The sequence below is a fragment of the Lepisma saccharinum genome, chromosome 18, assembly GCF_977018435.1.
Source record: "Lepisma saccharinum chromosome 18, izLepSacc3.1, whole genome shotgun sequence".
In the NCBI taxonomy this organism is placed as follows: Eukaryota; Metazoa; Arthropoda; class Insecta; order Zygentoma; family Lepismatidae; genus Lepisma; species Lepisma saccharinum.
The window spans coordinates 18,711,497-18,737,158 of record NC_139246.1 but is presented as its reverse complement, the minus strand read 5'-3'; the positions used below and the strand labels follow the sequence as shown (position 1 = coordinate 18,737,158).

The 25,662-nt window shown below is 36.7% G+C and overlaps 1 protein-coding gene across 1 annotated transcript; it reads left to right on the top strand.

Annotated features, from left to right (window-relative positions):
• The first annotated feature begins 377 nt into the window (after window positions 1-377).
• On the top strand, window positions 378-25,243 carry LOC146002146 (uncharacterized). The gene is made up of 6 exons (XM_083139865.1): window positions 378-493; window positions 3,776-3,926; window positions 9,208-9,285; window positions 18,688-18,768; window positions 23,753-23,876; window positions 25,219-25,243. The coding sequence occupies exons 1-6, from the start codon at window positions 473-475 to the stop codon at window positions 25,241-25,243; spliced, it is 480 nt and encodes a 159-aa protein (XP_082995991.1). The 5' UTR covers window positions 378-472.
• The last annotated feature ends 419 nt before the right edge of the window (window positions 25,244-25,662 follow it).

The window sequence follows — 25,662 nt, the reverse complement described above, 5'->3', positions numbered from 1 at the left end:
AATTTCTGTCATTGTTGACATGTGCTTTGGCAATTGTCCTTATTTTTGCCATAGATGCAGATAATTTATGTTATTGTTGGCATAATTTTGACAGTCTCCCTTATTGTTGGCATAGATTTTTGACAATTTCCATTATTTTTGCCATAGATTTTGACAGTCACCCTTATTGATGGCATTGATTTTCGCAAATCCATTATTTCTCGCTATGTATTTTGACAATTCTCTCGATTTTGCCAAAGTTTTCTCATCACTTCAGGTTAATCAACATTAAATGCTAAAATAAATTTACAATTCAATTCCAGATGCGAGGATATTATTCTCGGCTGCGCTCTCCATCAGGTTTTGCTGGATGCCAAGACTTGCTGCAATCTCATGAAACCTGTGTTCGGAAAACGGGGCCTTTGTTACTCCACGAAAGAACCTTTGAGAAGAGAGAATATGTTCGACCTAGAATTCTCCATAATGCTCAAATATGACCCCGAGGAGGAAGTTGGTAAGTTGAGTCACCATTAAGTATATGAAATACCAATGAGCTAATACTGGGGGAAAGTAAGCAATTATATTATTACCCGATTTATTTTAACAGGGTTAGAGTTGGAATCAGTATTTCTAAAATGGAGAAACAAAAACTGAAGGGTCCATAAGAATGATGCTTAGCAGGAAAGGACATCGAAACTCTGGAATCTTTTCCAGGTGCAAATTCAACTAGCCTACTCCACTAGTTATTCCTTACATCTATTTTCTCATTCTCCGTTTTTACTCTCCTACTTTCTCTTTATCTGAACTTTCTTCTTTTTTACGTGTATCTTTTTCTCTATCACTTGTCATCATTTCGTTCCTCTTTATCAGTCACTGCTATTTTCTTCATCACCCTGCCTGTCTCTTTTATTCATTTTCTCTATTTATCTCCTACTTTATCTCGCAATTAGTGCCTCCAGATTGTTCTATGTTTCTCTCTCTTAATTTCTTTCTTTCCTTATCTCTCTCTCTTTCTTAGTACCATTCTTATTCTTTCTCTATCAGTCCCTTCCATTTTCTTCCTGCCTGTCTCTCTCTATCTCTTTCTTGGTACCATTCTCATTCTTTCTCTGTCTATCAATCCCTTTAATTTTCATTTTGCCTGTCTCTCCCTCTCTTTCTCTCCATCTATCTACCTCTACCACTTTTCTGTTCCTTTCTTTTCTCTTGTGTCTCGAATTTTTCTTCCCTATGTCTGGCACTTTCCTTTTTTTTCTTATTCGAATAATTTCTCCAAAAGTATATGTGCGTATGTGTGTGTGTGCTCCGAGAAATTTGAAGCAACTTCTTATAAAAAGAAACACATCTATTTAATTGACTCCCTCTTCCAGAATACAACCGCACCATCCTACCCATCGTAGGATCAACCCAAGGGTTCATCTACTACTTGTCACCCAATCAGTCTCTGCCAGAAGTCAAAATGCACAGGACAAAGCCTCACGCAGTTGGTCCATCGAAAAAGGTCACCTCAAAGATATCAACGGAAGTGGTATGTGATATGATTTCAAGTATACACCTTGCCTTCTTTAAATACACATATTCTGCTCAACATTCCATGCTCATAAGTAGAGCCCGGATTTTTATATGATATCAAAGTACAAAATATGTACATAAATATGAAACAATAATTGATAAAATATGTACCTATATATGTATTATCAAAAGGATATGTAGCTAAATATTTAGTGTCAATCATAGAATATGTAATATTAATAATAATCGAGTATTCAAGAAATTTCAAGAATTCTGCTAGATATTTATTTTATTTAAACATATTCAACGTAATTTTAAAGTCATAAGTTGTTCATATTAAAATGTGTATCAAATTTATAAACTCAATAAAGCACAGCATCGTGAACATATTTAAGAAACCAATTTTGTCAACTATTAATTACTTTTCACATCGCAAATTATTGTAGAATATGTAAATATGTAAGAGAGCTCTTCCTACCGTTCGATACAATTTGTAAATAAAGTGTCTACAGAAAGAACAATCGAATGAAAATATATAGCTACTTTTGTACTTATTGTACAAGCGAACATATTGTGTAACTCGCTACGTACAGGAAAGTAACTTTCTTATCCACCGATGCCAAGTTTCTAGGTGCCTTGCCTACACCTAAAAGCGAAACGAAAATATGTAACCAGAAAGGGGAGGGGGAGAAATTCCAACATCTATCGATAAATAATAACAGTTCCAGTATTTTATTTCTTTTTTGTCTTCAGCCTGTCTTTCGACTTGGCAGTCAATTTTAGGTGACCGCATGAGAATCAAATTTTCTTGATCACGTTTCATCGAAAATATAGGGAAAAGGATCCACATAGGAAAAAATTACCGAAATATGTTGTTTTATGTAAAGTAAATTAGCAAATATGTAAAACATGTAATAGCCTGACAAATATGTAAACATATGTAACATAAAACTTATGCAAAATGATGTCAGTTATATAATTCGTTGACATTTTCGTGTTCAGGGTATGTATCTAGAAATGAATAGAATATGTAACTACATACCAATCATAGCTCTACTCATAGTCATCAATTTAATTTGATTTCTGAGCCTCCCCGATGGCGTAGTGGCAAGGTCGTTGCCTTGTCCGGGGTTCGATACCAGACGGAGGCACATTGCACGGTCGTTCGGATCTCACTCTAAATTGCATGTCAAGTCCCAGTTAACCTTTGTGTGCATAAAACTGACTTCATTAATTTTTTATGAGTTTATTATTAAGTCAATGTAATTTGCATTATTACTTGCAAGTATTGCCTCAATAACACAACATACAAAACATGTTACTATGTATTCACCATGTACACAGAATAATCTGTAAATCTTCAATAAGTCACACGTTTCTTGCCAGGGTGGTTTCACCAATTCCTTCATTCTGCGCCAAAGTCGTTATTGCACTTGATTTAAAAAATTTCGCTTTTTTCCTGTAAAAAATAGAACAGCCAAAATACGTGCACTCGATTCCCCATGCTTTGACGTGGGGAATTTGCATTCTTAATTTTTTATTATTTTAAGCACATATTCATTTTCTGTCGATCTCTAAGCGAGAGTAGAAAACAATTTTTTGTTGGGGCTCTTCTCGCCTTGGTTGAGCTGTACTCAATGTGCACATTGCACAGTGGTTTGCATCCCACTTTAAACTGTAGGTCCAGTCCCGATTAGCCTATCTGTGCATGAAGTGGATTTAGAACAACAAACAAAAAATGCCAGTGTTCTCGGTCATCTAGATGATTTATTTTATTGTATGGTTCCAATGCTTTTTCAAATAAGATAAATTATTAACATAAGTAATTTTATTATTTTGAAGTTGCTTTTTTACTGTGCTTGACAACTGTTTTCTTTTGGTAATAAAATTATTATGCTTATTTTTAAAAAAAATAATGAAAAGTGATTTTGGAACTCAAGTGAACAGGGAAACAGGCCAGTTTGACGCTATGGCCAGGATTCAAACCTTGAACTTCCCGCGATGTAGAACGTTGCACTATTCACCCCGTCACAGAATGTGGATTTGATCACGTGTTCAATTGTCTGTTATAAATCATGTTTTAGATAATCATTTTCATGATATTTCAAAGAATATTAATTAAATTCTGATAAAGTAAGGTATAATAACTGAATTAATCTTAGATTTGTGCAAGAAAAATATTTTAGAAATGAATTTTTAGTGTCAGCACAAATAGAATTAGTTTGTAACATGCTGCTACAACAATATTTATATCCACCATTCTGATATTATTACTTTCTCGCAGATTGACAATACACAGTTGTCAGAAGGGTTGATAACACCTAAAAAGTGCACAACAAAGCTGGAAGAATCAAATGACGTGTGCTTGGTATTGTTTTCGCAACAATATACAGAGACAGGATGCAACTGTTCATACATATTCGTGCCATATGACGGTAAGTGTACCGAAAGAGGGAAGAGGGAAGGCGCACTGATCTGCATTTTTCAACATTTTTTTGTTGTTTTGAAATGAAGAGATGTATCGGAATGGATTTTTCCACAGATTCCGAAAATGACCTTCAAAATTCAATAGCACGTCAGGTTTTTTCACAAATCACGAAAATGTGAAAATCTAAAAAACGTAATTTTTAATGACATTGATATATGACAATGTTTGTAACGTGTGAAAACGTTCTCTGGAGGGACAGAATGAATGTCTAAGGAATAAACATAACTAATATTCACCATTGGGCTCCTTTTGAGGATTTTTGGCATTTCTTCGGTGTTGTTCCGTACAGTCTCTCTTCAACATCAAACAATAGTCGGCCATCATATGCACAGTCCACTTTCCTTGGTATCTCTTTTCCATCACTATAATATCCTGATTAATATCAAGATTGTTAGGAAAGTAATTCAGATGAGCATGAAGAAAGTGAACTTTGACGCTCATGTTGCAACAAAGCAGTTTATAGGATTCCAACATCTCGTCGACTAAAATGGTGTAATTTGCAGCCTTCGTGTTCCCTAAAAAGTTTTGTATGGCATTTCTGAATGCAGTCCATGCTTACAATTCACACTCACCACTCATAGTTTCCTCGAATATGTTGTCCGCCATTAATTGTCGTATTAGTGGGCCTGTAAAAATGCCAGCTTTGATTTTTTCAAACGTGATTGATGAAAACTTAACAGCAAGGTAGGAAAGCATTCACTGTCCATGCCTAAAGCTGCCACGGATTGCTTCATTAACCCTAATTGTATATGTAACGGTGGCAGCAGTATTTTCGAGGGATCAACCAGTGGAACTGAAACAATGTTTTTTTTCGCTTGTGGGGGGGATTGTATTTCTGACTGGCCACTGCTTCCGAACCCAATGTTCCGTCCTTGCTCTGGAGTCCCATTCACACAAAAAGCAAGGAAATTCGGTGTAGCCTGCTTGTTGGCCGAGCAATATTCCAATCACCTTGAAATCCCCGCACACAGACCATTCATAACGCTTGTACTGCACCTTTTCCAGCAGCAATTTAGGGTTTTCGTACGTCTCTTTCAAAGTAACTGAATGTGCTACTGGAATGGATGGATGGATGTTTGTATTGTGTAATAAAACACCTTTAAACTGCATTTGCTGACATCTATGAACAACCTCCACACTCCTGAATTGCAATTAATGTTGAAAAATTTCATGACTGCCAGAATGTCTAGACAATATACCAAACCGCTTTCCTATGCAAAAAATGGAACCAATTCTGCTTCTGGGTGTCTCTATCAGTAGAATCTCGAGGACACAGTAAATTCTTTGCATGAAGTCGTGATCCTAACAACTCTGCTGCATCTTTAGGTAAATTCAGATCTCAAACCGAATCATTCAGTTCATGTTGGGTAAATGGCACTTAGGTTTCAGCCCCCATACTGTTCCCTTTTTCCACTGTTCCAGTTTCTCAACCACTCCACACATCCACGGCACACTTTGTGAGGAGCCCACGCTTTGTCCTGATCTCCTAGAGTCGTTTTCACGTTCAGAAGACACAATGGGCTCTTATGGGCAATGCTTTTCTTATGGGAAATACGAGCGCGCTGTTGTGAAATTTCTGGATTTACAAATTTAGCTTAAGTAAAATCGGTACCTGCAGTTTTGCAGGAAATTTTGTAGAGAATACGATGGTGAACACAAAAAACTGGTAACTTGCTTACATAATTTTAGATAAATTAAAAACGCAAATTTTCTGTGAAAACACAATTTTTACATTGTTTTCATTCCTAACGTTGAAACATGCCGTAAAATTGAAGCTTTCATTATGAAAAAAATTGACACTGTTTTTTAATTGTCATAGGTGACGGTGGTACTCAGAATTTATCAATACTTTAAAGCATATTTGCATTAAAAAATATTCAAATAAAGTATGTGGAGATTTTTTATATTCGTGCAGTAAAAAATGTCGTTGCTGGCCATTTTTTGTTCTGTAAATCCAAGTAAAAACTTCCAGCGACAAAGTTGTGGAGAAAATAATGAAATTATTTTTTATAACCACTCAAAGGTTCCCAGAAATATTACTTCCATGCATTTGGAGTTTCTTTTTAACCCGAACCGCGCGCGAAGTAAGGAGACGTTGTCTGGCCATCTTGAGCTGACTCACCTCAGCATTCCGGCTAATCACCACCAAGTTTTCCAGTTGTTATTTTATTTCCATTCAGTAAAAATATGAACTACATGCAGTTTGTTATAATAGAATTGAAATTACTTAAATTTAATAATTGACAATTATTTCCAATGCTGCTGTTGTGAGCAACATTAGTGCTGTCGCAAATACACAATAAACGTTGTTTTCGTTTACATTACTGTCGACATTAATGCTGAAATGAAGATCACCTTTCAGTTTCCAACGTACACATAAATTCATAGACACCATATTAACCTTTGAAAGGCTTTCCAACACGTGACAAAATATGGGGCTTCAAGATAGAAATATGACATGCCTTGCTTGAGTCATTCAAGTCTTATCAGTTCACGTGGGCCATAACTCATTTGTTTGTTTGGGTTGCAACTTGAATCTAACCCATGTGCCAGGGTCCCCTTACTTGAGTGAGAGATCTGCTTTGGTCTGTTTAGACTTTTTCCCTCTCCCGAAAAAGTGTTTTCAGTTGTGTGAGCTCTCAGTGATTTTTACTTTTTTAAGTGTCATATTCCTGCATTACACTCGCGTGTGTAGTGATCGCAATGGATCATAGTAAAAAGGGTAACTGTAACGTTCACAGTATAATATTAATGTTAATAATTACATATAATTATCATTATATATACAAAATATGTAACACCTTCTTTGTGAAGGAAGGTCATCATTTCCCGGCGACATGAGCTAGCGCTGTATTGGCAACACTGTGCGGTTTCTCCATAAGCCCCGTTGTCTCTTCTGAACGTGAAAACGACTCTAGGTGCATCCCGAAATATTGAAAATAAGCATTTTCATGAAAGGCGCAATATTTTGCCTCTGTTTTCCTGTCGTATAACAGTCACATATGTAGCAAAATATGTCTGATGATTGACACATCCACGTGAAGCCATTGCACACGCCACAAAGAAACAACCGAACGGTCACGTACTCAATACAATGCACCTGGGAGCAGTCCCTGCTTAGCACCGACTGGTGGGCGTTCTAGCCGGGATGGCGCCACATGTGACCGTCATGTGACGATGGGGTGTGGTATGAGTAAGTTTAATTTTCGTAATCAGCCATGTATTTATGTTTATTCCTTACACATTCATTCCGTCCCTCCAGAGCACATTTTCACACGTTACAAACGTTGTCTTCAATGTCATTAAAAAAATATGTTTTTCTTTTAGATTTTCACATTTTCGTGATTTGTGAGAAAACCTGACGTGCTATGGACTTTTGAAGGTCATTTTCGGAATCTGCGGAAAGAGTCCATTCCGATACACCTCTTAATTTCAAAACAACAAAACCTTGCATATTAGTGTTAGGAAACACAGAAAAGTAAAATAGAGAGAGAGGGAGAGAAATTGGTGGAGCGGAGAGCTAAAAATAGATACAGAGAATGGGATAGATAGACCGGCCGATATACTTTTCCGGTGTTTTGGTCGTTCGCCGTGTCCGCAAATTTGTCACACGACACTTTCGCAGAGTCCAATTATCCTGGAAGTTATGCAAAATTCGAAGTTGCCGTTGATTCACAATATTATCAGAAGAAAATTGTATTTTGTGATAACTTAACATGTATTTCGCGGGTGTGGTAGTTGTTGACCGGTTTAACGAAAGTCCGAATTAACTTAAATAACTTAAAAGCACAGTAGAAAGTGCATTAAAACTCCGTTTATAGCAACAAAACACGTTTATTATGGTGTATTTAAAGGGAATAGGCCTAAATACACTATACAGTACAGTACAAAGTCTGAGGGAAACAGAATTTCATCAGTGGTTGACTGCCTTTTCTTTGGGAAGTTCTCTTGTTGACTTCTAGCCACATTTAAAACCTTGCATTCTGCTTTTGGGGGGGGGGGGGCGTTTTACCTGTCCGGAGTAAGCGTAGTTCGGCTTATCGGGGTCCGGATTAACGAGGTTTTACTGTACTAATGTTTATACTCTGATGTAATTTTTTTAATATTTCAAAGCAAAACTCTGGTAAATTAATACTTACAATTGAAGTGAAATGCTCACCCACTAATATTAATCAAAATTTTTAACAACATTTAACTTACAATTATAAAAATTAGAAATTTAGAAAAAATATAGGCGAGAAATAAGAAAGAAAGACAGAGGGAGACAGATGGAAAGGAGGGAAGAAATATAAGAGAAGAATTTATAACAAAAAATTAGCACTTTTTTCATTATCACACCGAATACTCTTGCTACTTACAATGCGTTAAAATTTCATAATTTTTCAAACTCTAATTAGGTTTTATTTATGAAACAAGGCCTTGTAATTTCAATGAAATCATTACAGTCGGATTAAAAATTATAGATACTCGAGTTTGGACTCAAATTAAAAATTAACCAGTAGACCTATATTAAAACTAGTTACATTAAGATTTAGCTTATTTATTTCTGCGTTAATCTATGCTAAGCAATGTTTTTCGAGTATGCCTTCTGTTTTTTATAGTCGTGAGAACAAAAAAAATGTGCCGTTTTCTTTAATTTTGCAAACAATCGATCTAATTGAAATTCTGTAAATCAAAAACTGCTTGTCCGATCGTTATGAAATTTTAGTAGGGTGCAGGCAGAAAGGTTTTAACCACAATTATTAATTTTCAGTTTTTCAAAATTTGTCAAAAAACAGTTTTTTGCAATTTTGCCAAACAACGTTTTCTTAGTATTGGGTAGTCCTACAAATACAATATTGATCTTGTTTTGAAGCTTTTTGCGTCTGTTTTAAAAATGCATTATCACTGTCAATTTACATTGCGAAACAGATTTTATATAGATTTTTATTCAACGGAGTGAAGCTGTGCGTGGAACGTATAGCAACACCGGAAGCAATGACTCGTAGCACCAACCAGTAGTTTGCGCTGTTCAACGGACATCTATCGCTGTGTGCAGTGTTAAGCTAAATTTTGATGTAACTCGTTTCAATGTAGGTCTACTGGTTAATATTTAATTGGAGTCCAAACTCAAGTATCTATAATTTTAATCCGATAGCATTAGACTTTACAGTGAATGCTTACTGCTTCCAAATTGTCTGAAATGTTTACGTGGTGTTATTGTAATATTATTCCTATCCCTATTTTAGGTTGCGGGAGGTCTCTATTTCCAGAGCACCGAAAGAGCTTGAACACTGATACCTGTGAAGAAGGAGAAAAGACAAAACGTAAGTTCTGCGTTATACAGTGAAAGGGTAGTACGCAGTGCTGAAGTGTTAAATTTTCACAGGGTATGCGCAGTTTCGTGAAACCTTAAGTGCAGGCCATGTTTCCATTACTTTTGAAATATGTGTCCATTAAATGAGACAAAGAATTTTATTTCCTAAACAGTATACAAGATATGGTAACATAGAACGATTATTATTTTATGTATACGGATAAAAGTAGTCAAGCTACTTTCGGAGGTATGTGCTTATGCCCTGGTACCTGAAAATTAACCCAGGGCGTCAGTTCCGTGAATTTTTTACGGATTCCCCCGCTTTTCTTTGATTCATCCTTGATTTCCATTATTTTTTTAATTACAATAATTCACTGTGACATTGGCAAGAATGTCCCAGTGTGAAGAACCAAATTTGTTCGGTTTTCCTGAACAAAGTTGGTTTCACATCATTCTACAAGGTAAGAAGATTAAGATAAAGGTTAGAAATAGTAGGAAGTAAATAAGTGTTAGTGTTTAACATTAATATTATTTATGATCACAGATACGAAATTACATAAATGTGTAATTGGGTGGGTAATGTTTTCTTAGGATAAGTTTTATTGTGTGTCGTGTGCATTAGTGTTGATGGATGAGATGAGGAATGGACATTAACACGATTCTATGAATGTTAAGCAGGGTCTATGTTCTAGTATGTTATGTTTGAGATAGTGAGAGTATTATTGGCTTTGAGATGTACGTATTAATAGTAGGAAGAGATATGAAAGAACGAGTGGTACCTGATGCAAGGAGACTTGCGGGAGACCAGCAAGAGTTGGTCGGACTGGGATGAACATCGGTACGACGGTTGGTACCCGGGACATCATCAGGAAGGGAAGAAGTAGAGAGGGATTTCCTGGGAAGTATCGGGTACATTAGTACGTTCGGTAGTGGAAATATAGAGAATTGTCAAGAATCAGTGAGAGAAGTTTGCAGTGTGTTTAGTAACGAGAATAAAGAAGGGGGTGTAAGATTACAATTTAAGAAAGAAACGAAAAAGAAAAATCTGGGTTAAATTCGGTTGGTTCCTAGGTCGAGTCCTTGCAGTGTTATCCTTTGCCTTTCTCCGGGGAGGCGTAACCTTTTTTCGTTTTGGCGTATCACTGTCTTGTGTATTAGTGTCTCCTTCTTGATGTTCCTGTGGGAGGTTCTGCTTCATTATCCTCTTGGTGATCTTAGTCCTAAGGAGGGATGTCCTGTTGTTGAGTTTGTCGAAGGTGGATTCTTTGTGATCTTCTGGGGGATACATTACATTCCGGAGGTAGGGGTTGAATGGGGAGGTGAGTGATGCCGGATTTGAAGAGGGAATGTTCCTCTTTCGACACCAGGTTTGTTAAGTCGTTTAGTGACGTAAAGTGCTCGGGATTTCTTATTAACTGGTACGTGTTGAAGTTTGGTAGCTTTTGTCTTAAATCTTCGATTTGTTTGTTTGATGTCTGGCAAAAGAAGGCTTTATGTTCCGGTGTGTCCATCTCGGTTTTACATTTCAGGCATTTATCAGTCTGTCTGAGGTTGTGCTTATTTAGGTGTCCATTAAATATATCGATGAAGTCAATTAACTTCTACAAAAAGTGTATTAATTGTAGAATATTGATGACGATAACCCATAATTGGCATAAAAGAGCCATATTGAAATAGAAAAGGCATTTTTAAAATAAATAAATACCAATGCGTATTTTAATGATTGCATTTAAACATACGGGCTACAGTAGCATTTTGTAGGCTACAGTTAAGCATGTTATTGTGTTTCATTTTCTTCTTGATATTGTTTTTGTGCATTGTCAGTTTGTATAAATGTTTGTAAAAGATAAAATCTTGGAAAAAACTTACGTAAAAAAAACACGAGCATTTCTCTTTTCTTTCGATCCCTCAGTGTTCAAAACTGAAATACCGCAGACCACAATTGTCGCGTTTAATGATCTAGGTATTGGAATTTGCTGTAGTTCTTGTAATATTTGAGCAATCTCAATGACATTTTATGCACATATACATTACGGAATAGAATTACATAATGTACCAGCCCAGAATTCAATGTAGGCACCGGCGGCATCCACCAGCTTTCTCCAACGAACGGGGATGGAATTCTTCTGCAGGAATTTCCTCGGAACGTTTCTCATAACATCCTGAATCCGTACATCCAATTATTCCAATGTGCGGGTTTTTGTCTTGTACACTTCCTCCTTTGCCTAGCCCAACATGAAAATATCACAGGGGGTGAGGTCCGAACGTCTGGCAGGCCGTTCGTGAAGTCCTCGTTGTCGCGGTAAGTGTAAGTTGGCGGTGCATGAAAGCAAACCAATGTTTCCCCAGCGAGATACGATGTGCCAAACATACCCTTGCAACATTGTCAGGTAGCGTTCGCCATTTATGGTGTCATGCAGAAAATATGGACTTACGACCCTATCGGTTATCACATTGTGAAATTCGTATTCCATAATGTATATGTACAGGAAGTTTCATTGAGATTGTTTAACCCATTAGTGCATAAATTTTACTAATAATGTTTTTTGTACTTTTTCATAATTTTGGTTCTCATGGGGTGCAAATATGAAACAAATACCATAATTTCAGTTTTATTGTTGGTAACAATCGAACTACGGGGTGTGCAATATATTGCACGCTATGCATAATAAACATGTGTATTGTTTATTCACATCACAATTAAGAACTTGGTTTCAACTCAGAACATTTTTTCACTGAAGCCTATGACTTTACTTAATACTACAAATTGTTACAAGCTTTAACCATTTGCACACTTTAACATTTTTTGAATAATAACAATAATTATAATCATATATTATAACTGGTTATCAGTTTTCACGTGGTATTGTAGGAAACACTCAGGATGGAGTCCCACGTTACATTTGTTACATACGTATTTAGCTCTCCCTGAACACTTTTCATTTGCACATCTGCCTTTAGGTATTTTCACTGGCCAGTGATTCATCCTGTCATACCGCTCATCGACTAATGGAGTTGCTGCTTGCTTTCCCTGGTGTGTAGCTGTTCCAAAAATTGTAACAAAGCAAGAGCTATGTATCTTCGAAAAGAGAAAAGGGATTCTGTACAGTTTCTTGAATTCACCTTTTTAGCCAAAATCCAAGCGTTGGAAGCAGAAACATCCAAAAAATATGCAAATATGGGCCACCACCACTTTTTCTGCCTAATTCGTGTGCGGTAGGCATCAACATTTCGGTCCATTTGGTCCACTCCTCCCATCCCTTTATTGTAGCAAGATATAAGAATCGGTTGCGTGACTGTAATTTTTGCTCTTTTTGCTCTTTTTGCCTAAGACCAACGATTGGCTTGGCCAATTGAGAGTTCCTCAAAGTTTGTAGCTAGGGTAACGACGCTATTGTCGTTCCACCGTACAAGAAGTACATCATCACACAAACAATAATCATGCTCTCCTCTATCCTTCTTTCTCATGTCCTTCTTTTCCACTAGAGTGCATTTCATTGTTCTTCGATTTTGTATTGTCCCTGTAGCGCATATGCCATATGCAGATAGCTCTTTCATAAGAGCTACAGAGGTGAAATAATTATATTAAAAAAACTTTATGCCCTGCATTTGGAGGAATATCAGCTGATTTTATAAAAGATAACACAATAAGTATAGGCCGCAGACTTCAGAAATCCCCAGAGGAAATAGTCCGGCGGATTGAGATCGGGAGACCTGGGCGGCCATAGTGGCTTCGTAATGATGCGCCCAGGTAACACAGATTCAAACAAATGTTACATGGGTTGCGTGACTTTTTGATCACTCGGTAGAATTTCGTGCACATTCAACCTGAAAGAAGGAACAATTTTATTGAGAGAAAAGAACATATGCACGTATTGATAAATTAGTGTTTGAAGTAAAAAACGAGAACAGTATATGCCCTCTTTATGAATAAATTTCATTATTTTCTAACAAAAACAATAACAAACTACATACATTGTTGTATAACAAGGCTCAACAATTACATAAAGAAATCATGAAGGAAAAGCTAGTCCAACCGTTCAAGCAGAATGCAAGCCACAATAATGAAACAATGGCTTTCAAAGAGCTTGCTATGCATAGCGTACAATATATTGTACACCTAACTTTTATTGTTTCAAGATATCTATGTAAACTGATTCTTTGTGCAAATATTGACTGTACACAAACATGCAATACACAGCTTCGTGGTAAACAAAAAATATTTACATGAAATGTAAAATAAAATTTATAATTTGAAATTTCCTTACCCAGTGCGTGTTACTTGAAAATCTCTTTGAGCCATTTTTAAAACTTCTTCTTCTTCAGCTTCAACAATCACAATTGCCAGGACTGCTACGCCCCTTGTGGGTACGTACTTAAATGTTATTTACCACGGCTACAGATATCTTAATCTCAGGGGGATAGGTTCTTTGTTTGAGAATTCCAAATAAGAAAGCGTTTTATAGCCAAGAGGATATAGTAAAATGCGGATCTATATTCTGAGAACTTGACAAAATACAGAGAAAATATATGTATATGTATAATCGAAAAGGCTTCTTCTTCTTTTAAATGGCTTCTTCTTCTTTTAAAAGGCTTCTTCTTCTTTTAATATGAAAAAAGCTTCTTCTTTTCTTATGGAAACGGCTTCTTCTTCTTTTAAAAGGCTTCTTCTTCTTTAAAAGGCTTCTTCTTCTTCTTCTAAAAGGCTTCTTCTTCTTTTAATATGGAAAAAGCTTCTTCTTCTTTTATTATGAAAACGGCTTCTTCTTCTTTTAATATGGAAATGGCTTCTTCTTCTTTTTCTTTGAATTTCTTCTTCTTTTATTAAAGCGTAATCTTATTTATGTGCTCGCTTTCCCCCCGCTTCTTTGTCAAACAATACAAGCTATACTTGTAGAAAGAGTAGGGTCGACTAAACTGACAATAGCGCCACCTCCTATTTGACGACCAGAGGGGAATAACCAGGATCGCTAATAACGAGCGCTGCCAATGGCCCAGTGCGACTAATAAAAAGCGCAACCGAAAAGTGCTTCGGGGCGTCTAATTTGACACAGCGCCACCGGGGAACGGACAAATGCAAAAGCTGACGATGTTCTCCTCGTCAGAAAAGTAAAAAGAGAGATTGAGATGAGATACATTTCTGAATTCATTTGCTCACTTAATGACTTTCGTAAACGTTTCATCTGCGGCCATATTCTTAATTCTTTTAATTTACTATATACATCATTCTATTTACTTCTTTTATAGTATTTGAACTCTTCTTATATATATTTCTCAATTTTCTATAATATATATAATTCCTCTTCTCCGCACCTAGTTTGTACAATGGGCTCTGCTCTTCTTTATATGGCGTGCTGCCATCTATCGTCGCTTCCGAGAAACCATTACTCCTTTCAACTTTCATTGTGTCATCGAAACTGGCACGTGACACAATATTCCCCTCCTTGAGGATAAAAAAATTCTCTATTGGAAAAATCTTTTGAAAATAGATAAATTTTTCCACTTTCTCTACATCTCGTTTGACTTTTCTCATTGGTTCACATTTCTACAGCTTACATTGCTTTTCACTTTCACTGTGAAATTATATCTCCTGGCATGCAGCATTTTTCCTCATCTCTCTATTTCTTTCTTCTTTCTATTTTCGTTTCTAGATATCTTATCACCACGTTCCGGAAATATTCGTGACCTCTTAAGTTATTTTTAGATACAAGATATAATTCTTTAATAGTTCCCCTCCTGCAAATCTGCTAGTCTAATCTCTCCGAGATAGTCTTTACCTGACGATGTCCCGCCAAAATAGTAATTTTCGTTTCACCCTTTTCTTCTCTCAGCAATCTCTCTACAGATTATCAGTTAGCTCAGATTTTTCAGTTTCAAAGAACTCTCTCTCTTCTCTATCTATCTAAGTGTTTCCATCAGCTACAATAATTCTTCACATAAGCCTTAATTTCATATCAGCATGTATCTAGATATATTTATTTTCTGGGATTACAACCCATTCTCGGAATACAACCGATTCTTCTTTAACTTCTGAGATTACAACCCATTCTCGGAATACAACCGATTCTTCTTTAACTTCTGGGACTACAACCCATTCTCGGAATACAACCGATTCTTCTTTAGCTTCTGGGACTACAACCCATTTCATTTGCACTTTTCTAAATACACGATGACTTTTCGTCGTCTAAGCTTACAAAGAATTCATTTTACTGATACTATTCGATCTTCTTTCATATTGTTTTCTCCTTTTTCCTGAGAGTTTTCTTCATAAATTACTTCATTCTGTGCCTAACTGTTTTCTTCTTTCTCTTCTGTTCGTACAATTGAAAAGTTTACTTCCATTTTCCATATTACTTTCTTTGGCTTCTTTCCTTTTACAGGTTTCATCTTCCACTATCGGTCTCATTGTTCACTGGAGTGGTGACATAAATTAGCAGTTATTATTATTTCTTAACATATTACTTGCAGAATAGATTTTCCTCCAACGATGGGTATTATATATCTTTTTACAGGAACTAACATTAAAGAACTAAAATTTTCTTCTTTCAAATAGATCACTAATAATTCCACGAATTTTTCTTCTGGTAAGCTGGAACTTTTTCAGAGAACTTTATTAATTCTAGAAACGTCTGCTTGCCAGTCTAAATAAGTCATAACATCTCCTTCCTTTGCACTATTCGGTCATATTTGTTTCTTCCGATTCTTTCAGATACTCGTTGCTTGTTATTATCTTGTTTCTTTTTTCCTTCCTCTTCTTTTCTTCTCTTTCTTCTATTTTCTTTTCTATTCTTTTCAAGATTCTTCTTCCTCCTCTTCCAACTTTCTTCCAGTAAAGAAATTACTTTCATTTCTCTCTTCTTCCAATCTGGTTTCTGCCAAGTCTTCTTCTTATGTTCTACATCTTCATCAAATGCATGCTCTCCTTGTCTTTTCCGTCTCGTCTTCTTCTTCCTTCTCTTTGGCGAAGTAGCATCAGAATCCATTTGATCTATGTCGACTCTTTTTAGCATATTCTTAACTTTCTTCAGGTTCCTTTCTATTTTTAATTTCTTTGTCTTCCTTTTCTTCCATGTCTTTACGTGAATATATCTAAATCTCATTTTACTTTTCTTTCTTCTTTGTTTACATCTTCTGCTAGGGTTATACTTCTTTTCTTCTTCCTTCAGAGACTCGTCACTGGAACTTTCTTCTATCATCTTCACTTCGACATGGATTTCTTCACCGTTACATTGACAACTACATTTTTCCTCACTTTCTATTTCTCTTTCTTCTTCTTCTATTTTCTTATCTTCCTCTTCTTTGACCTCTTTAAGTTCCTGAGTGGTTTCTTCTCTTAACTTTATAGCTACTTCTGCTATCTTGCCGTCATGTTCGTCATTGGAACTTTCCTCTTTTTCTTCTTCTATTTTCTTATCTGTCTCTTCTTTGTTTACTTTGCCTAACTTTATAGCTTCTTCTTCTATCTTGCTGTCATGCTTGTCATTGGAATTTTCCTCTTTCGTCTTCCAACTTCTATCTTCTATATAGACCTTCGCTTCTTCTATCTTGTCTTTGTTTTCTGTTATTCTGGAAACATCTACTTCTGTCTTGCTGTCATCTTCTTCTGTTCTTGAAACCGATACTTCTATCTTGTTTTCGTTTTCTTCTATTCTGGAAACATCTACTTCTGTCTTGCTGTCATCTTCTTCTGTTCTTGAAACGGCTAATTCTATCTTGTTTTCATTTTCTTCTGTTCTTGAAACCGATACTTCTATTTTGTTTTCGTTTTCTTCTATTCTGGAAACATCTACTTCTGTCTTGCTGTCATTTTCTTCTGTTCTTGAAACAGCTACTTTTATCTTGTCTTCGTTTTCTCCTATTCTGGAAACGTCTTCTTCTTCTATCTTGCCGTCAAGCATCTCCATCATCCTTCTATATAACTTCCGGCACGTCTCCATCACGGTCATTTCTTCTATTTTCTCTTGTTTTTCCTTCACTGTATTTTCTCCGTTCTCGTCCTCGACTTTATTTTCTTCCTCCATTTTGGCTTTCTCTCTTTGCTTTCTTATTCACAAATCTCGAGCCGCAACGTTGGTCGCCACTAATGCTACGCCCCTTGTGGGTACGTACTTAAATGTTATTTACCACGGCTACAGATATCTTAATCTCAGGGGGATAGGTTCTTTGTTTGAGAATTCCAAATAAGAAAGCGTTTTATAGCCAAGAGGATATAGTAAAATGCGGATCTATATTCTGAGAACTTGACAAAATACAGAGAAAATATATGTATATGTATAATCGAAAAGGTTTCTTCTTCTTTTAAATGGCTTCTTCTTCTTTTAAATGGCTTCTTCTTCTTTTAATATGGAAAAAGCTTCTTCTTTTCTTATGGAAACGGCTTCTTCTTCTTTTAAAAGGCTTCTTCTTCTTTTAAAAGGCTTCTTCTTCTTCTAAAAGGCTTCTTCTTCTTTTAATATGGAAAAAGCTTCTTCTTCTTTTATTATGAAAACGGCTTCTTCTTCTTTTAATATGGAAATGGCTTCTTCTTCTTTTTCTTTGAATTTCTTCTTCTTTTATTAAAGCGTAATCTTATTTATGTGCTCGCTTTCCCCCGCTTCTTTGTCAAACAATACAAGCTATACTTGTAGAAAGAGTAGGGTCGACTAAACTGACAATAGCGCCACCTCCTATTTGACGACCAGAGGGGAATAACCAGGATCGCTAATAACGAGCGCTGCCAATGGCCCAGTGCGACTAATAAAAAGCGCAACCGAAAAGTGCTTTGGGGCGTCTAATTTGATACAGCGCCACCGGGGAACGGACAAATGCAAAAGCTGACGATGTTCTCCTCGTCAGAAAAGTAAAAAGAGAGATTGAGATGAGATACATTTCTGAATTCATTTGCTCACTTAATGACTTTCGTAAACGTTTCATCTGCGGCCATATTCTTAATTCTTTTAATTTACTATATACATCATTCTATTTACTTCTTTTATAGTATTTGAACTCTTCTTATATATATTTCTCAATTTTCTATAATATATATAATTCCTCTTCTCCGCACCTAGTTTGTACAATGGGCTCTGCTCTTCTTTATATGGCGTGCTGCCATCTATCGTCGCTTCCGAGAAACCATTACTCCTTTCAACTTTCATTGTGTCATCGAAACTGGCACGTGACAGGACGTTATTAAAAATGTGATTCTTGATGTTCCGAAAACCGTCTTATACAAATACAGAATCATTTTAAGAATTTGATAGAAGAATAGAAGAATATTAATGAATGTACAATATATTGCACACTATGCACTAATGGGTTAAACATTACAAAAACTACAACAAATTTTCAATTCCTAGTTACTTCTCACTCACCCTGTACATAATCCGTAACCTGTAAACCCATCAAAGTGCATAATTATCAAATTCTCTTTCAGCCATAAGGCAGTGTGGTCCTTGGGATGAAAGATGCATATTAGATCTGAATAAAAAACTGGAAAAAGTCTCAGGAATTGAAGGTAAGGTGAAAATCTGTAATTAATGCATATTTTAATTTTGTGAATGTACATTCAAATGAGGTCGAATTAGTTTAAACATTTAGGTAAACAAATTATGAATGTTTGTATTTATGTAACACTTAAATCTCAGGAACTACAGCAGCTACAGACTTGATATGTATAGTTCTCTCATCTTGGAAATGCTTGTATGGATAAAGACATATTATTCCTTCATCGAAATTTCAAACAAACGTTACTGCACAGGAATACACTTCAAAGTGAACAATTGGGGAGATACGAATGAGTAGCGTAACCCTGTCATAGAAAACCTACAACGACTGGGGGTTCGTCGTGCTGACCACACATCACCCCATATTTGGTTGTATGATCTCCCAACTCTGGTGAGAGTGAGGCCGACAGTCGATAGGTAGGCACTGACCCTTACGGGCTGTTATGACACGGGTTATTATTATTATTATTATTATTATTGAAGAATAATAACTGAGCTAGCAAAATACATAGTCATTTATAGATAGGCCTATTTATTGCTTGCATTCACACTAAAAATTGCCTCTCACAAGAATGGAACCCAGAATCAGACTCTGCCGAAAGTTATGATAACCACTTCAGTACTAAGGATTATTATTATTAGTAATATTCCAATGAAATACAAGAATAAAAGCTGTAAAAAGTATAATTGTAGTTGAATTTGAGTTTTGGATGTCCTAATGGTAATAGCAGTGCCGTGCTGATTCAGTCGGTAAGGTCGGAGTGGGTAATTTCGGGTGGAAATGTTTAAAGAAAATGATGGAGATTGTAAATTTGTAGGGCCTTAATCCCACCCCCTCCCCTTTCGTATGTGTTCACGGTCTGTTGCAATATACAGGGTGTACATTTCTAATATTAGTAGAAGAATTTATAAATAAATATAGTACATGTGCTTACTTACAAAATAAAATTCGTCATAATGGAATTTATGTTTCAAAATTCTCGAAGCAGAACCATAAACAGTAAAGTTTTTGAGCAGCATCTTCACTCAGCCTTGTATGTAGTTAAAATTGCTGTCGCTTGTAATGTAACTGTGTTATTTTATTCAAACTAATTCAAATGCATTTTTGTAACTAACTTTAAAGAGCATAAATATTTACTAGTGTATATGTTGTTAAAAACCGCTTTCGTATTTTGTGCTTGGCCCCAATTGTTACTCTATGAGGAGCCCACCTATCGATAGGCGTGCGGAAGATAGAACAATTTAAAGTAGAGGAATCTTATAGCCTTTCTGAAACATTACCATGCTCTTAAAGGAAAAAAAAAATATTTTCAAGCCGACAAAAGCCCCACGGAGGGGGAGGGTGGTGCATTATTTCCTATGTATGACTATCCGCATGGGGATCCGGAAGGGGGGGCAAGGTGGGGCCATGCCACCCCTGGAAAATGGAAGTCAACCAAGAATTATGTATTTCACACACATAATTTCATTTTAGTCACAATAATATGTGTGTTAATTATTGCATGAACACCATAAATTCAAATTTAAACTATGTTTTTTTAGGGAACAACACTAATGTGGAGGAAAATGTGACTTATTTCCCCCCCCCCCTCCCTGGAAAAAAATACCTTCCTTGCCCCTCCCTGGAAAAATTCCTGCGGACGTCCATGACTATCCCACTTCGTTCTCTAACAAATGTCTTGTTATTAACACTCTCAAATTCTTTATTTGTTAGTTTTGTTACCTTTATGTGTCTGCAGAATAAATTGCCCATACATTGGAAATTATGTGTAGTTATTTTGAATCTGCTGTACGAAACCATGTTTATACGTAAATTAGTGTCTGAACCACAGAGAGGGGTATTAAAGAGGGAGCAGAAAACAATGGTGCCACTGAATTTGGAATTCTTCTAATACAGTAAAACCTCGTTAATCCGGAATAATGGGGGATAAGTTGATTCGGTTTAACGAAAGTCCGGATTAACTGAAATAACCTAAAAGAACAGTATTAAAACTCAGTTTGTAGCAACAAAACACGTTCATTATGGTGTATTTAAAGGACATAGGCCTAAATACACTATACAGTCTGCGGGAAACAGAATGTCATCAGTGGTTGACTGCCTTTTCTTTGGGAAGTTCTCTTGTTGACTTCTAGCCACATTTAAAACCTTGCATTCTGCTCTTTTTTTCCTTATGACTGTCCGGATTAAGCGAAGTCCGGCTTATCGGGGTTCGGATTAACGAGGTTTTACTGTACAGTGATTTTCGGTGAGTCTGGACATACTCTATATACGCCCCTGATGTGTACCCAACAATACAATAAAACAGTGAGATGGAATGAGGGTTTTTCTTTCGACAGTTGAACTTTCATCAAGGCCCTTGTTCCCCCTAATCAGAGTGTCTGCGCACGCCTGCGCATCTACATACGCCAGTACGGTCCTGCTTAAAGGAAAGTATTTGTCTTTTGTTCCGTGCGATATTGACTTTAGCTATTGTTGCGTGTTGTTCAGTGTCAGTGACCTGGAAGAGGTCTCTTCACTGAATAAAGAATTGCTCCTCTTCGTATTCCTACACAAGGTGCCAAGGATATTTGTAACGTTTCTTATCGTCTATTATTATTAGCTCTATACTCTGTCCAGCGTGTCTGCGCAAGTAGTGACGCGAGACGGCTCCACCAATGAACACGTGAGAGGGAACGGGATTGCTTGGAGGGGCACTGAAGTTCCCAGCCTTTGTAGCAGCGTGTATTGCTTCGCTCTGCCCACTCAATTCCCCCTTTTTCTGTCGCTATGCGCTGCCTTGCTCTCGAGATAGCCGGGACAGAGTATAGTGGGTGAAATTAGAAAATTCGGATATTTGTTCCCTAAGTACAGGTCACTACTTTTTAAGCACTTAAAATACAGGATGTACCAATAGTGGAGACAAAGGTTAAAACACTGTATTTTAATTGAAGATTAGGCACACACAGGAGATGTACTACGTAGAAAGTTTCAGCGAAAAATGCAGTATTGTATACTGTATTTTAAGTCAGATTAACATAAATGATGAGTTATATTTTTCTTTCTGTAGCTTTTTCATAATATTTTGCATATAGAGGGCTGATGGTCTAATCGGTAGGGTGTCTGTCTACAACGCCAGCCACTTGGGTTCCATTTTCGGTATTGGAGATTTAAGGCGGGAATTTCTATCAATGATGTCCCTATATAAAGCGGTTCAGGGGTTCGCCCAGCCTCTTAACAAATTGGTACCTAGGGGGCAATCCGAGGGAGTAAAAGCGGGTGGAGCGTAGTGATGATCACGTCACCTCCGAATTAACCGAGATTGCCACTGTAACCCCATCTAGTTCCCTGCACTTTTTGACTCTCTGCAGTCGCGTGTCTAGTTGGTTACACAGTGCAACACCGACTCATCTACTTCGTTGATTTGGTGTCTGCACCGTTTGCACTACGTTCTGGAACAGTGTAGTGTGTGGTGTATGATCACATGGTATGTGATAACTAATCAAATGGACTTTTAAATCAGCAGACAGGCATTTGTTCAATTTTCTGAACTAGAACACAGTTATCCGTCCATTTGGTCGAACGTCATTTCCTTGCATCAGCCTAACACCGGGATACAGCTGCTATACACCGAGTGTCAAGAAGTATGGGGCCCCTACCTCCACACCCCACGTTGTTCCTTCATGGCATGTTAGGCCGTTATTATACTAGGACACCGGTGGCGACACCAGTTGACGTGGGCATTGGGTTATATGGAGCATATTATATTACGGGACACTGGTGGCGCCACCAGAAACAAGTGTCCGGCTGGTGGACGAGCCTGGCAACAGCTCGGGACACCTGTAGGGCATTGTTTCACTGGTGGCGACACCTGGTGGTGACCCATTGGGGTCCCTACCCGCTTTCAGTTCCATGCGTGCAGTTCTCAAAAGAGGTTGTTGTTTGCAATTGTGTTCGTGATGGCTGAGGGAAAAGTGATGAAGAAGAGTAGTGCGAGGATAAGATGAGAGAGTTTGCTAATTTAATTCATAAGTGAATAGCCCAAGTTGAAAAATACCCAGTAATCTGGGACAATACAAGCGACGAGTGCAGTGATAGAAATGCCAAAATAAATGCGTGGAACGAAATTATGGTGTATTTCTTACCCGATTTTGAGGACAAGGATGTTGCTGACAAGAATGTTTTAGGTATGTTTAATTTTTGTCATATGATATATGGGGATTTCCTAATTTAATGTAGTTATTATACTTCTTTGTGTCAATAACTCTTGTTTCCTTTTCCATGCTTTTCTAAACATTTTGTTTATAAAGCTTTGATCTTTTATAAATATTCTACCAACATAGAAAATCATGAAGAAATTTGTTATTTGTACACATTGAATAGACCTACCAATACCAGGTGCTCAAAAGCAATAGCCATCAGTTACTTCAATACACAATTTATTAATTCACAAATCTTTTAAATTGTAGTACCACTTTGCAGCTATACATCTCCAAGTTTACAATTTCCATGTTAAATACGGTTCATTTGCCAAGGGAGAGCCCTTTCTTCACTGACAACGTAATCAGCGAATTTGTTTCTCAAGTTAGAAGCCATTTTGCTGTGAGGTACTGATGCTGGATCCAAATCAAATAAACCCTCAACCGTAATTTTGGTATCTTCTATCTACAAGCCATCTCTTTCCCTAACAAAATTATGTAGAACAAGACACACTCTTATTATAGACTTACATAATGACAGTTTCACGCTCAAGGGGCGGTGAAAAATCCTCCACTTATTCTCCAGGATTCCGAACGAACATTCAATGTTTCTTTGTGTTCGACACCGTGAAATGGTTTACAGTTATGAGAAAAAAGTATAAAATGCCACTGCATCCGGAAAATATGTATATTATACGTATGTATATAAGAGCTCCCCATTTTCTATCCTAGGGTTCAAACGATCTGTTCGCCTGCTGTTGTTACCAATCAAACACTATGATCCTTATTCTAATCTCGGTAAATTATTTTTTTCCTTAGCGTTTTCTAAGTGTCACGGGAACTGCCACGAACACATATACACACAAGATATAACATACGAGAGGTTCACACACGAGTCAATAGACTCATGCAAGAGGACGTTTAATATGAGTCAATCCAACAGGTAGGTGTTAGTCATATGTGTGTATACAATATATATTATTTCCAGTTTCTCTTCTACATATTCAGTATCCGGGAGAATCACATAAAGATTACATCCAAAGGATTCGAACCAGGGACACTTAGGATTTGAACCCAGAAAGGAAAAGTAACATGCCAAACAAATCTCATCAAAATCAAGACAGAATTACACACACATCTAGAACTCTTAACTTACTTACTTCTAGTTTTTCTTCTGTCACCTTCATCTTTCATAACCTTGCTATCCTGACGAATCCCAGGATTAAGCTCTCCTGGAGCTTCCAGAATAGTCAATATTAACGCTCTCTCAACATATGGTACCTTCCCCCTACCTCAGGACACTCACACAACATATATCCCTCTTATATCTGACACTACTATAATACTTCATACTTAAGCCAAAGTCCAAACTCTTAACCCTCCCACTTGATTAACTTCTTCTCCCTGCCTTTAATCAAATAATCTTCACTCTCCCTTCACACACTTACACATAAACAAAACTACACACATAAACTCACGAAACAACAATACAGCGTGAGAGCACGTCTACACAACGCCACATCTACCCACTGAACTACTAGCACTATCTCAGTCCAATGACGTACTGAAACACACTACATACCTAAGAAAACGACCACAAAACAATTATCATATGAACAAACTTTGTAAACCGGGTCTGTTCTGGATTATGTGGCGAATACTATTTATTTATTTAATTAAGCTTCAATTTTGCACGTACCGTGGCTACCCGATACCCAAAATTTTCAAAAAGGCAATATTGAAACGTACAACGTTGTAGAAACGGCTACTGTAAATTGTTAATTCTCCCGGCCCAGTGTAGGACCCTGAACTTCGTGGATCGATTCGTTTTTTGATTTCCTCCAGGACACAAAAACAACTTAAATCGCCGAGTGCATGCAATCTGGGTTAACGTAAACTTCTTGAGAAGTGGGGGAATCGTCTAGTTCCCCATCCTAAGAAAATTACGTACGCCCCTAAACAACCCAGATAAATTATCTCCAATCCACTAGATTACGCTACGTGTAGTCCTTTTGCAAAAAAATAATCACTTAGTCTATTTTTTGAATTGATCAAAATTAATATTCCATTTAAACAAACTTTTATTCATAGACAGATTAGTTTTTGTAAAAAGGGTAACAGTGACTTGATCAGAACAATATTTTTAATATTTTAAATTATGCAAAATGTAACAGTTCAATGAAAATTCCCTAAGTCTATAAATGTTTACAAATTGGAATTAAACGAACCTCCAAGTACTACTTTCACCTTCCCTTATTCCCTACTTTATCCTTTCTTATTTATAGTTCCAATTTAAACAACTTACCATAAATAACCATGATCTCTCCCCAAAATTTAGTTTATATATATATATATATATGCATTCAATCCCTTCCCAAATCTTCATCAAATATTAAATCAATTAAATATAAATACCTACACCCTGTCATGAAATACGTCTCAACAATTGTGGAAAAAGTATTCGAGATGTTGCCGAAACAAGTCATCGATCAGGTTATCAAATAAAAGGGGGTACTCGCAATGTTCCAGCCGGTTACGGAGTGGAGAGACACACAAAAAAATATGATTTAATACTACTTGATTTCTTTGTAATAACCAATTCAAAAATAAGTGGCTCAACAATTTAGAAGGATTAATCGGTTACTACACAATTCGCGTATGCCTGTTAATACAACGAATTTGACAAAAGCCCCATATCGACCTTCTTCCTTCCCCGTTACGTAATGGCA

Bases quoted from the DNA above. Each gene is read 5' to 3' on its own strand.
- LOC146002146 (XM_083139865.1), top strand. From the start codon at position 473: ATGACCCCGAGGAGGAAGTTG. The intron at 9,286-18,687 runs GTAAGTTCTGCG...ATTCTCTTTCAG, and splicing joins AGAAGGAGAAAAGACAAAAC to CCATAAGGCAGTGTGGTCCT. The intron at 23,877-25,218 runs GTAGGTGTTAGT...TCTTATTTATAG, and splicing joins AATATGAGTCAATCCAACAG to TTCCAATTTAAACAACTTAC.